Source organism: Rutilus rutilus (genome assembly GCF_951802725.1).
Source record: "Rutilus rutilus genome assembly, chromosome: 24".
Taxonomy (NCBI): Eukaryota; Metazoa; Chordata; class Actinopteri; order Cypriniformes; family Leuciscidae; genus Rutilus; species Rutilus rutilus.
This window is the reverse complement of record NC_140228.1, coordinates 16,890,604-16,905,046: the sequence shown is the minus strand read 5'-3', so window position 1 is coordinate 16,905,046 and position 14,443 is coordinate 16,890,604. Positions and strand designations below refer to the sequence as shown.

The following is a 14,443-nucleotide window of genomic DNA, read 5'->3' as shown; positions in this document are numbered from 1 at the left end:
ATGTGGTGCGTTTAATGACGAGCAGATATTAGGCTGTCCGTGAACATGCCTGACCGGAAAAGCTGTACAGGACCCCGATTCCACGTCTGTCCCGTCTGTCCTCATTACACTGATTGATCGGTAAGTTCAGATGTTTTTGTTTTATCGTTGACTCGGAATGACTGTCACATCCTGATTTTTTTTAACCGCATTATAGGTACAGTATAATTACCTCAGCCTCAGCTAAAAATAAATTATGAACCTGTTAGTAGGTTCCCGGCAATATTTGTTGTCAAGTCTCATTTGACAGCATTTGAAGTCATCGCCCCGAAAGCGAAAAACTACGCAGCTCACTTTGTTTTGAAACACAGCTGATCTGAATTGATTTGGACATTTTACAACATTATATGTTAATTTATAGATTGTCCATTACAGCAGAAAGTCTTTAATAATGCGAAAAATTCTACTTTCTCGTTTTTATTTTTATGTCTCATATAGGACAAAATGACTGTAGAGGTGGAGAGAAAATTTGTTTGTAATGCAGAAATTATGGAGAAACTACAGCATATTGGAGGTGTGTTCAAACACTTTTTTATTCACGTATGATATATGTATTTTAGATTGGTAATGTTTTTGAAATGCTAATGTTTTTGAAAAAAGTATCTTATGCTCATCAAGCCTGAATTTATTTTATCAAAAATACAGAAAAAGCAGTAATGTTGTGAAATATTATTACAATTTAAAATAATGGTTTTCTATTTGAATATAGCTTCAAATATAATTTATTTTTGTGATGCAAAGCTGATTTTTTTAGCAGTCATTACTCCAGGTTTCAGTGTTTACATGATTCTTATTTATCATCAATGTTGGAGTTGTGCTGCTTAATATTTTTTTATATACTGTGATAGCCTACTTTTTTTCACGATTCTTTGAATAAAAAAAGAGCAGCATTTATTTAAAATGGAAATCTTTAACAATAGACACTACCGTTCAAATATTTGGGGTCAGTAATTTTTTATTTTCGTCTTTGAAAGAAATGAATACTTTTATTTAGCAAGGATGTATTAAATTGATAAAAAGTGATGTAAAGATTTATATTGTTAGAAAAGTTTTCTATTTTGAGTAAATGCTGTTCTTTTAAACTTTTTATTCATCAATGAATCCTGAAAAAGTATCACAGGTTCCAAAAAAAATATTAAGCAGCGCAACTGTTTCCAACATTGATAATAAATCAGCATATGAGAATGATTTCTGAAGGATCACGTGACGCTCAAGACTGCAGTAAAGACTGATCAAAATTAACCTTTGCATTACAGAAATAAATTATATTTAAAAATTATTTTAAATTGTAATAATATTTCACAATATTACAGTTTTTTTTCTGCATTTTTTTAATCAAATAAATGCAGGCTTGATGAGCATAAGAGACTTTTTTCAAAAACATTAAAAATAGTAGTGTTTCCAAACTTTTGACCAGTACTGTACACACACACACGGGTCCTTGAAATCCTTGAAAGTTTGTGAATCTGAAAAAAAAAAATTCAAGGCCCTGGAAAGTTTTTGAAAACAAACATACATAGATGTCCAGGTCCTTAAAAGTGCTTGAATTTATTTTGTGCGAGAAGTTTTCTGGAAAAAATTCCATATTATTCCCTCAAGTCCGCTAATGTGTTATTTTGCCAACAATTCGTGGCCTATGCATACTAGCTTGCTTGATTTACGTTAGTTACGCGCATTTTTGCGTTACGTTAAGTTTTTCCCGTTAAGTGCTTTCGCACCAAACTACAACGATGGTACCTCAACGTTTCATGCAAAAGTTAATATCAGATCATTTTAGAATACATTATAGGATGTACCGAATATTCTTCAGTTTTATGCAAATCAGAAATACGACAAATAGAATATCTGATCTCTGTCATATGGCCCAAAAAAGTTTTTTTGCATAGTTGTGTTTGACACAAAAAAAAACTGTAACAATGTATCTTACAAGGTAACACGATGTAACCTTGCTCTCACTTGAAATGTGTCCCCACATTAAGTCCTTGAATTTGAGGATATTGGACCTGGAAAGTTCTTGAAAGGTCCTTGAATTTGAAGTTAACCAAGGTGTGGGAACCCTGCACACACATATTAATATATATTCATGTCTCTACACAGCTAAAGGCATTGGTCAGCGGCAGTTTCAAGACCAGTACTTTGACTCTCCAGATTTCATCCTCACACTAAAAGATTTCTGGCTGAGATGCCGAGAGGGATTGTGGGAATTGAAATGCCCAGTTTCAGGAACTACTCCTGACAATGAAACTCAGGCCCTTTGCTCACGCTACAAAGAGATAACCAGTTTCCCTCTGATTCAATCAGAAGTCAGAAGGATTATCAGGGAACACACTGCTGAAGGGAGTGAATCAAATTCCTCACAAAGGGAACAAATTGACAAAGTGGCAGAAAATGAGGACACAGAGGTCTGTTCAGCAGATGACACAAAGTGGCTGTCTGACCTCAATCTCATCTGTTTTGCTGAGTTCAAGACCAAGCGCTGCTCGTTCATGCTAGAGAGAGACGGTGCAGTGCGGGTGGATCTGGACCAGGCTGATTTCGGATATTGTGTGGGAGAGATTGAGGTTCTGGTGCCTGAAGGAGGTGACATGAATGCAGCTCTGCAGAGGATTACAAGCACTGCTGCAGAACTGGGTGAGCTGATGTGTTGTGTGTGGACACTGCCATATATACAGAGGGAATTTGTTATATATATATATATATATTCATTTTTCCTAGTCAAAACTGACAATTCTTGGGGTTTTTTTTGTGGAATATTGCGGTATTTATTTATTATTGTAAATGATTTATTCATGCACATCATTGTTAATATTTTTTTTATATGCATGTGCCCTCGTAATCTTTAATCGAAATAACTTCCCCTTCCTTTTGCAGCAACATTTCTTCTCTTGTCTGATGATGTGTTAACTGGCGTGAGGGCGGGGCAACCTGTCAATCACATGACATCACAGAAATAGCAAACCATATCCAAAGATGCAATCAATTCCGATGTACAAAATCAAGTCCCGCCCTACTATTTGAATTTTTTTTCCTTCTTGTTTGAGAAGCCGTTTCACTCGGATATACGTCCCAATACGGAAGGAAAGACTATTGCAATCCGTTTCATGCTGTCTATAAAGTTTTAGTAATTTTGTCACTTTAGTTTTTTTATAAAAAAAATTTTCGTGGTAGCTAGCTGAAATGAAATAAATTTAAGTTTTAATGTTTATTTCAAGTAACAAGTGTTTTTTTTTTTTTGTCAAGTCTACTTTATTTATATAGCGCTTTATACAATATGGATTGTTTCATAGCAGCTTCACAGTAATAAACAGGAAAATAACAATGATTGATGCAAACTTCACAATGATGCAAACATCAAATATGAGAAAAAAATGAAATACTGCTGTGCAGGTCAATAGAAGAAAATACTGTCATTCAGTTAAGTGTTGATTGAGTTCAGTTCAAGTTTTATATAGTTTAGTTGACAGTTGACAGTTGTCAGTATGAAACAGAAGTTGTGATCGTCTTTTCTTCCCTAGTGTGGCTTCTCTGGCAATAATAAATGTGGGGCGGGACTTGATTTTGATTTTTAACTATAATAACCCTGTCTAAGACATCCAAAGATGCATATCTGCTGCCTAGTCAACATTACTATAAACTATAAACATCTGTTATGTGTCAATAACCCATTAGAATTAAAGATAAATAATGATACATGAACTTCATTTATAATATAACCATGTTATAATATAATTTTTGTTTTGTTTTTTGTCTGTCTTCACAGGTTTAAGCTGTGAGAAGAGAGTAAAGGGGAAAATGGATATTTACCTTCAAAGATATCAACCAGACCACTATGCAAAACTTCTTAACGCTCATATTTTATGAGGAATCAATAGTGTAACATGTAATTTGTAGTTTTTAATGAAAACTATATGTAGAAAAAGTGCACTACACAAAGAAAATACTCACTGTTGTGAAGTACAGATAAATACAGGGGAAGTATTTAAAAGTATAGAATGTAGCATTGCACATTCTGTAGTTCATGTAGTGACATTGTATCATGCGGTTTGCATCAGTCGAACAAAGCAGATATTTGATTAAAAAATATTAGCCTTAATAAAAGTACCTTAATAAAACAGTCTTTGTGATTTGTTTTGGCACTATACTGTATATAAATGTGTGTGTGTGTGTGTGTGTGTGTGCGTATATATATATATATATATATATATATATATATATATATATATATATATAAAATATACATATATATATATATAATATACAGTGGGGAGAACAAGTATTTGATTTTGCCGATTTTGCAGGTTTTCCCACTTACAAAGCATGTAGAAGTCTGTAATTTTTTATCATAGGTACTCTTCAACTGTGAGTGACGGAATCTAAAACAAAAATCCAGAAAATCACATTGTATGATTTTTAAGTAATTAATTTGCATTTTATTGCATGACATAAGTATTTGATCACCTACCAACCAGTAAGAATTCCGGCTCTCACAGACCTATTCGTTTTTCTTTAAGAAGCCCTCCTGCTCTCCACTCTCCACTTTTAGATTCCGTCACTCACAGTTGAAGAGTACCTATGATAAAAATCACAGACCTCTACATGCTTTGTAAGTGGGAAAACCTGCAAAATCGGCACTGTATCAAATACTTGTTTTCCCCACTGTGTGTGTGTGTGTGTATGTATATGTATATATATATTTAGTTGGGAAACAACTGTTGAACTTTACTCTTAAATGGTTCTGTCACATTATTTTGAGTTATTGCATGCTACTTTCATGTTAAACAAGTTATTTATTTATTTTTCCTAGTGATTAAGTATGTTTATGAGCTGTTTAATTCATGAAATTAAATAAAAATAAAAAAGTGAATTAAAATTAAATCCATAAAATTATGCCATGATGGGAACCCCTAAATATTTCTATATAAAGTGTCTGAAAGAACCCTTTAAGGTTCTTTTCTTTAACAAGAGTGGGCTTGTTAAATGTATCATGGACAAGTAGCAATATAATAAGATTTTTACTAAAAGTTGATTTATATGGTATTATCTTACAGTAAATCATGTGTTAGATTGTTAAATGGAAAATATTACATATTTCAGGTACTTTTATTTTGAAAGTAATTTAGCAATTTTCTGCTTTGACCTAAATAGATTTGTGTATGATTGTAAAGTGCACCGTTTGCTCAGCAGAGAGCGCTGTTATCTCAGTTATGAGCTGTTCGCTCAGCATGCCAGCAGTGGGCGCAATCTTACTGGAAAAAAACATTGAGAAAGTTCATTAAACTCTGTTTTAACACCAGGTGGTTTGGTAATCTATACGGAGCAGACTTCGAAATGATTGAAATGAGCCTTATTCATTACTAATGATTTATGGAGCGTCAATTAGATAAATTATCTATAGGCCTACATATTACTCTGATTCATTGTTGACACTCCAGCAATGTCCAATGCTCACACAACTCTTATGGACATTATGCCACAATGACATGTGTTTATGATTCACAAATAAAAAATGTTTAACCCTTGTACATTCGGCATCAAATTGACGACATAGTTTAAGTGTGTAACCTACACTTATTTGCAAAATATACATTACAGAACAAAAAGTGAATGATTGTTGGAACATATCTTAATTTTTTTTTATTAAATTTGATGTTTTAAAAAAGGAAGTATTTAAAATCTAAAAGCAGTAGTTTTATGAGGTGCATGCACATATTATTGGAGTCTTTTCTTCCCAATTGTGACGTATATCCGAGTGAAATTGCTTCCTGAACTTGTTGGGCGGGATTTGATTTTGTCCATGGGGACCTGATTGGATGGTTGGATGGTTGGGGTTTGCTATTGGTGGATCTCATGTAAGTGACAGGACAGGTTGATCCCGCCCCCACGCCGGCAAACACATCACCAGAGAAGAGGCAGAAGGGAAATTATTTTGATTAAAGATAACGAGGGCACATGAACTCAAATAATAATGATGCGCACAGAAAAAAAATATTTATAATTAACTGCAATATCCCATAAAAAGATTTATTTTGATTTCATTGTGACTTCAAACGCTTACAAATACAAACCCTTAAAAATTAACTGATGCATGCAATAGCTTTTAACATGATTTGTTTGATTTTAATAAGCACTAAAAATGAATTAGGCCTATAAATAATTTTATTATACTAAATATTTTACTATAAAAACATCAAAAGAGCTCCCAGTCAAGGTAAAAAAAGAAAAGAAAGAAAAGGTCATGATGGTAACAAGCTCACGTGCAAGGCTGTAATACAAGAGAGTTGGTATGGAGGGATGCAATGGGTATTTATTTCATTTGGAGACTTCAGCTTGAGTGTGGAGAGAAGGCATTTATGAGGAAATATTAGCAGAGGTGAAATATGATGCTGTGTACTCGCTTTAAAGTGCAAGTAGGCTATCTCTGGCTTTCTTCTCCCTAACACAAGGCCTTTGCCTTCAGACTTCTATTATTTTACGTTGATATCCCTGAGAAAATGACTCTAGATATTTGCTCAGACCAACTCTGTTCATTGTTTTTTTTTATATGTATATAGTGATGAAGGGGAACCATTGTGCAAGGTTTGACAGGATACAATTAAAGTGCCATTATTTCAGAGGAACCTTCAGATGAATGACAGAGGGAGACAGAGGTGTATTTTTCGCATCAAAACCATTGGATGCCTTTTAACTTTTGCTAATAAAAGCTTTAGTTTTGCTGCTAACAATCCCACTTGCATCCATTCACACTCAAGTTCTCACAGTCTCACAAAACGTCTCTCTCTTTCCAAACAATCAGTGACCTTCCTGTCATCAATAACACTTACACAGGTGATCAAATGAAGCCACATGGCGCTGTTGCCTTGAAAGTTCTCACATTTGACTCCTCTCACAGCAGCTGCTTTACACTATTTTAGTTTGGCTTTGGCAGAGACTGTGAACACAGTCTCTTTACACACACACACACACACACACACACACACACACACACACACACAACGCGTCAAAATGTTTTAAAACCCTTTTGAATGTTGAGAGAAATAACGTTTTCATAACTTAATAGGAATGTTGGCAAAACGTTCTTATAACTTGTTTTTGTTTGCTGGGATGAAACTCTGAATTAATGGTATTATAATGAAGTCAGAATCAGATATACACAATGAAATGCATTTTTTTAACATTCCTTGTTCTGTTGAGAATAATATATATAGCCTATATATTAAAGTCCCCCTGTAGTCAATCATTTTATCTCTTAAAACTCATCTTTGATCACCAAAATGTCCTTGAAAAAAGTATTCATGCCTTAATATAGCTTGAATTTAACTCACCCTTGCCTCATTTAGTATACGCGGTTCTATGAATATGCAAATTAGCCCCGCCTCCACTCACTCACACCTGAGAGATCCACTCGTTGACGATCACACGTTGACGTGATTGGTTAAGGTGGTTTGTGACGTCAGAAACACCAGCGATTTCAAACCGCGTTTTTGAGACTTTCTCTAGTTCACTGCAGTTTTAATGAGAAAATACTCAGCAATGGTGTTGACTTATGAATTTGCTCATGGTTTGTCTTAAAACATATTAAAAACACTACATAGACATATAAACAACATTAAAAGCTTGATTTTCAAAAATTAACCTCTAATTTTTCCTTCTAATTCTTCTTATATGTTACTGTGGGCTATTTAAAAGGCAAGTATTTTTATTTCCTTTCTATCAAAACAATTTCATGTTTTTGAAAGTAAAAAATGTTTTGCATTTATTCAAGGTTTTATTTCTGGAAACTTTCAGACCCCAAACAGAAATAATATAACATACTTAATTGATGACTTATACAGCAAGTTATCATGTGACATCATAACATATCAAGCTGATACTCCAATGTTAATAAGCATGAAATCAAAATAGAAAATTCTTATTTTTTATGAAATATTGCAGTGTATATTATAAATTATTCATTCGTGCACATAATTATTTATTTTTTAAATACATGTGCCCTCATAAACTTTAATAATAAATAAAACAATATTGTTTCAAAGCAGCATTACAGCGATAACAAAGTTTTTTTCGGCTGTACAGCAGATCTAGAAGAAAATAGCATCATAGTCAGAGATGGTTCATTTCTGTTGTAAAAAAGTTATTAATTTAGTTCATTTATCTATACAGCCTCTCTGGAGAAAACAGCGATGTCATCGTCCAGCTCAGTTCAGTTCTCATATAATGGAGTCAATGCAGGCAGATCAATAATATTGTTGAATATTAAGTGTCCCCAACTAAGCGAGCCAAAAGCCAAAGGCGACGGTGGCAAGGAACCAAAACTCCATCAGGTGACAGAATGGAGAAGAAAAAAAACCTTGTGAGAAACCAGGCTCAGTCGAGGGGGCAGTTCTCCTCTGGCCAACAGTAGTAAAAGTGTCCATCATATGCACACTTCAGAATCTCGCCAGAAGAAGTAGGTCATCCGGGTACTTTTTACCTACTCTTTTATGAGTAGGCTACTGTGAATTTGGACATACTACTTTTGTTACATACTTTTTTTTCGCCTGTTAGTAGGGAAGTATGTGATTTCGGATGCAGCCGATGTGTTTACTGGCATGAGGGCGGGACAATCTGTCACTCACATGACATCACAGTTATAGCAAACCACAACCAACGATCCAATCAATCCCTGATGGACAAAATCAATAAATCAATCAAAGGTCAATAAATCATCTGAGGAAATGTTTACATGCAGCTGTTGTGGTTCACCCACAAAAAAAAAAAAAAAAAAAAAAAAAAAAACATAGTTAAGACTTCATTAGATTTATTAAATGACCTTAAACCAGTTAGTTTAAATTAATGGAATGAACTTAAAATATTTACATATACTTTGTATCAAAAAAACTAAAGTTACATACCCTCAAAATGACTGACTAAACCAACACTAAATTATGAGTGAATATGATATCAATATATATAAGTTCACAATACTCATATGTATTTATTTTTAATTTGAAGCAATCCGTTTCCTCAATCGGTTTGAGTTGAGTTAACTTATTGGGTTTTACAGTGTATCAAACAGAAACAGTATAACATTTTGATGCATTACAGTGGGTGATGATGGCAAATGGTTTTCTATGTGAATATATATATACACTCACCTAAAGGATTATTAGGAACACCTGTTCAATTTCTCATTAATGCAATTATCTAATCAACCAATCACATGGCAGTTGCTTCAATGCATTTAGGGGTGTGGTCCTGGTCAAGACAATCTCTTGAACTCCAAACTGAATGTCAGAATGGGAAAGAAAGGTGATTTAAGCAATTTTGAGCGTGGCATGGTTGTTGGTGCCAGACGGGCCGGTCTGAGTATTTCACAATCTGCTCAGTTACTGGGATTTTCACGCACAACCATTTCTAGGGTTTACAAAGAATGGTGTGAAAAGGGAAAAACATCCAGTATGCGGCAGTCCTGTGGGCGAAAATGCCTTGTTGATGCTAGAGGTCAGAGGAGAATGGGCCGACTGATTCAAGCTGATAGAAGAGCAACTTTGACTGAAATAACCACTCGTTACAACTGAGGTATGCAGCAAAGTATTTGTGAAGCCACAACACGCACAACCTTGAGGCGGATGGGCTACAACAGCAGAAGACCCCACCGGGTACCACTCATCTCCACTACAAATAGGAAAAAGAGGCTACAATTTGCACGAGCTCACCAAAATTGGACAGTTGAAGACTGGAAAAATGTTGCCTGGTCTGATGAGTCTCGATTTCTGTTGAGACATTCAGATGGTAGAGTCAGAATTTGGCGTAAACAGAATGAGAACATGGATCCATCATGCCTTGTTACCACTGTGCAGGCTGGTGGTGGTGGTGTAATGGTGTGGGGGATGTTTTCTTGGCACACTTTAGGCCCCTTAGTGCCAATTGGGCATCGTTTAAATGCCACGGCCTACCTGAGCATTGTTTCTGACCATGTCCAGTCCATCCCTTTATGACCACCATGTACCCATTCTCTGATGGCTACTTCCAGCAGGATAATGCACCATGTCACAAAGCTCGAATCATTTCAAATTGGATTCTTGAACATGACAATGAGTTCACTGTACTAAAATGGCCCCCACAGTCACCAGATCTCAACCCAATAGAGCATCTTTGGGATGTGGTGGAACGGGAGCTTCGTGCCCTGGATGTGCATCCCACAAATCTCCATCAACTGCAAGATGCTATCCTATCAATATGGGCCAACATTCTAAAGAATGCTTTCAGCACCTTGTTGAATCAATGCCACGTAGAATTAAGGCAGTTCTGAAGGCGAAAGGGGGTCAAACACAGTATTAGTATGGTGTTCCTAATAATCCTTTAGGTGAGTGTATATATATACACACATTTTTAGGATGTCTGCACTTTAATAAATTAGGGTCAGTATAGGTTTTTAGATACAGTATAGTAGAGAATTGTGGGCATCCACTGTGGGTTTTCTCTCTTAAAGAAGAGCAACATGTCATATTTGATTTGTCATCACACTCCTCTGAGCCTAAAGCCAGATCTGAGCTCTTGTAACAGTTCTGTCACTTCTCATTTCACATGTGTACATATCTAAAGGAACCAGTGACCCAGGGTTTTGAGCTCAAGTCTTTTATTCTTATCCACCGCAAACCAAAGGTTAAGACATAATTCATTTGTCATAAACTGATGATTCATCCATGTATTTCTTAACTATTAATCTCATGTTTAACCATTCTATTGATTGTTAATATAGGCTATTTCAATTCATGTATATTTTATAATATATATTTATATTCATATTCATACATCTAATAAGGTGAATTATTTTTGAAAACCACAAAAGAATTTAAATAAAAAAGATTTTTTTATTCTGGTCACCAAATATCTGACAATGAAAAATATACACTAGGCCTACTGTTAAAAAGTCAGTGTGTCTTTTTAAAGAAATTAATACTTTTATCCAGCAAGGATGCATCAAATTGATCAAAAGTGACAGTAAATACATTTAGAATGTTGCAAAAGATTTCAATGCTTTTCTTTTGAACATTCCATTTATCAAAGTATCCTAAAAAAAAAAAAAAAAAAAAAATCATGGTTTCCATAAAAATATTAAGAAATAAATTACAATTTTAAATATATTTACCTATTTTTAAATAGTAATAATATTTAGAAATATTACTGTTTTTACTATATTTTTGATCAAATAAATGCAGCCTTGGTGAGCGTGTGATACGTATAGTGTATGTATATATTTTACTTAACCCTCTACCGCACACATTATGATGTGATATATAAAATATAAAATATAAAAATATTTGACTCTTTTTCTTTTCTTAGAATGGCTTAACGTGAAGTGCTTGAACAACCTACAATAGTGGCATTTATTTATTTTTTTGCCATTTAAATTAGTTTTTTTTTTCATAATACAAATGCCTTGGCAGTCCTTAACATATGACTAATCAACATTATATCACTAGCATTAATGTTGTTATTGTTACAGCTTAATAGATTGCAGCTGACCTTTCCACATTGAACAAAATTATAAACGCAACACTTTTGTTTTTGCCCCCATTTTTCATGAGCTGAACTCAAAGATCTAAGACTTTTTCTATGTACAGAAAAAGCCTGTTTCTCTCAAATATTGTTTACAAATCTGTCTCAATCTGTGTTAGTGAGCACTTCTCCTTTGCCGAGATAATCCATCCACCTCACAGGTGTGGCATATCAAGATGCTGATTAGACAGCATGATTATTGCACAGGTGTGCCTTAGGCTGGCCACAATAAAAGGCCACTCTAAAATGTGCAGTTTTATCAAACAGCACAATGCCACAGATGTCGCAAGTTTTGAGGGAGTGTGCAATTGGCATGCTGACTGCAGGAATGTCCACCAGAGCTGTTGCCCGTGAATTGAATGTTCATTTCTCTACCATAAACCGTCTCCAAAGGCGTTTCAGAGAATTTGGCAGTACATCCAAGTGGCCTCACAACCGCAGACCATGTGTAACCACACCAGCCCTGTAATGGTCTTGTCTCCAGAGTGCTATTTTCATCCTGGCCAGTAGGGGTCGCTCTCCTTGAGCTCTCCATATCATGCTCCCTCCAGAACTGTGGATGGTGCTTGTATCATGAACGCTAGACTCTCCACTCCTTAAGGAGGCGCCATTACCCCTAACCATGTTTTAAATCCTTCTCATCAATCCTGATTTCCCACACCTGTGTTTGACCCTTTATAAGTCTGTTTGTTCCCTGCCACTGTGTTTAGTCTTGAGCCATTTATCCAGTGTATCCTGCTGCTTGTCTACGAGTTAAGTGTATCTCTTGTTGTATATTTTGGACCCTCGTGTCTGTTTTCTCTGTTTTATGGAAGCTCGGCTCTCCTAGTTTATTTGTATTTTGTATCTTTTGTTTCTCAAGTAAAGATTACTTTTATTTTTGAAGACTCAAGTCTCCTGGCTCTTTTGATATTCTGCAGTTGGGTTTAACTATTGGGGAGTTAGCTCAGTGAGTAACCGAGAGAGAGAGAGAGAGAGAGCGAGAGAGAGAGCACCAGCACTCACACTTAGAGCACCAGAGACCCGGGTTCAATCTCCACCAAGGGCAACTTCTTACAAGCCCAGGACCTCCACATCCAGCATCTTCACCTCCAAGATCGTCTGAGACCAGCCACCCGGACAGCTGCTGCAACAATCGGTTTGCATAACCAAATAATTTCTGCACAAACTGTCAGAAACCGTCTCAGGGAAGCTCATCTGCATGCTCGTCGTCCTCATCGGGGTCTCGACCTGACTGCAGTTCGTCGTCGTAACCAACTTGAGTGGGCAAATGCTCACATTCGATGGCGTCTCGCACTTTGGAGAGGTGTTCTCTTCACGGATGAGAGGTGTTCTCCCCACAGTGTGGGTGAGCGGTTTGCTGGTGTCAGCGTTGTGGATCGAGTGGCCCATGGTGGCGGTGAGGTTATGGTGTGGGCAGCCGTATGTTATGGACAACGAACACAGGTGCATTTTATTGATGGCATTTTGAATGCACAGAGATACCGTGATGAGATCCTGAGGCCCATTGTTGTGCCATTCATCCACGACCATCATCTCATGGTGCAGCATGATAATGCACGGCCCCATGATGCAAGGTTCTGTACACAATTTCTGGAAGCTGAAAACATCCCAGTTCTTGCATGGCCAACATACTCACCGGACATGTCACCCATTGAGCATGTTTGGGATGCTCTGGATTGGCGTATACTACAGCGTGTTCCAGGTCCTGCCAATATCCAGCAACTTCGCACAGCCATTGAAGAGGAGTGGACCAACATTCCACAGGCCACAATCAACAACCTGATCAACTCTATGCGAAGAAGATGTGTTGCACTGCGTGAGGCAAATGGTGGTCACACCAGATACTGACTGGTTTTCGGACCCCACCGGCCTGCACATTTTAGAGTGGCCTTTTATTGTGGCCAGCCTAAGGCACACCTGTGCAATAATCATGCTGTCTAATCAGCATCTTGATATGCCACAACTGTGAGGTGGATGGATTATCTCGGCAAAGGAGAAGTGCTCACTAACACAGATTTAGACAGATTTGTGAACACTATTTGAGGGAAATAGGCCTTTTGTGTACATAGAAAAAGTATTAGAACTTTGAGTTCAGCTCATGAAAAATGGGGGCAAAAACAAAAGTGTTGCGTTTATAATTTTGTTCAGTGTAGCTAAACTATTGCAATAATGTCATTCCACTATTGCACAGTGTTGCCGTTTGGCAACACAGACATTTGATCGATTTGCCAAAAACTAATTTCATAACTTTTTGGAGTGGTGAATATGTCATCATAACTTACCTGAGGCGATGTTTCCAATTTTTTTTGTGTGTATGTGATATGGGCTGGTCCTTGTTTGTTACTAATGTTTTAGTTTGCTTTCAGTAACTACCGATAAGAGACCGCAGTCTGTCAAAAACCGCGCTACAGAAAAAAAACTGCATGTCATGTGACTTAACCAAAGCACATCATTGGCTAAACTAAGGTAAAAAACACGAGAATGTTTTCTTAAAGAGACAGTGGCAAGGAAATGAACACAAAGAGTATGTTGCCTTATGGCAACACCATGCGGTAGAGGGTTAAATGGTGATGGAGAAAAATCATATGTGTTTTGATGACAAATAATGTAAATATACTGTAAAGGCAGGGGCCTTTGGTCCCATTGTACCCAAAAATAAATACAATACACTCATTTGTTCTGCAGCAATTTCCTGTTTAAATAATAGTGGCTTATAGCAAATATTATAGCAAATCACATCCAATGGTCATTACAAAATAAACAGAAATGTAAGTGGCTGCATCCAAAATTGCATACTTCCCTACTATATAGTATAGGCAAAAAACAGTATGTGACAAAAGTAGTATGTCAGAATTCACAG

The 14,443-nt window shown here is 36.2% G+C and overlaps 1 protein-coding gene across 2 annotated transcripts; it reads left to right on the top strand.

The window, feature by feature from the left end:
- The first annotated feature begins 51 nt into the window (after window positions 1–51).
- On the top strand, window positions 52–4,144 carry thtpa (thiamine triphosphatase). 2 transcript variants are annotated; one of them, XM_084399198.1, is made up of 4 exons: window positions 52–120; window positions 478–553; window positions 2,137–2,670; window positions 3,800–4,144. In XM_084399198.1, the coding sequence occupies exons 2-4, from the start codon at window positions 484–486 to the stop codon at window positions 3,898–3,900; spliced, it is 705 nt and encodes a 234-aa protein (XP_084255324.1). In that variant the 5' UTR covers window positions 52–120; window positions 478–483; the 3' UTR covers window positions 3,901–4,144. The 2 variants fall into 2 exon arrangements, with proteins under 2 accessions (XP_084255324.1, XP_084255325.1); XM_084399199.1 differs by having other exon boundaries at window positions 98–196.
- Window positions 4,145–14,443: the final 10,299 nt, after the last annotated feature.

Bases quoted from the DNA above. Each gene is read 5' to 3' on its own strand.
- thtpa (XM_084399198.1), top strand. From the start codon at position 484: ATGACTGTAGAGGTGGAGAGAAAATTTGTTTGTAATGCAGAAATTATG. The intron at 554-2,136 runs GTGTGTTCAAAC...GTCTCTACACAG, and splicing joins GAAACTACAGCATATTGGAG to CTAAAGGCATTGGTCAGCGG. The intron at 2,671-3,799 runs GTGAGCTGATGT...CTGTCTTCACAG, and splicing joins AAGCACTGCTGCAGAACTGG to GTTTAAGCTGTGAGAAGAGA.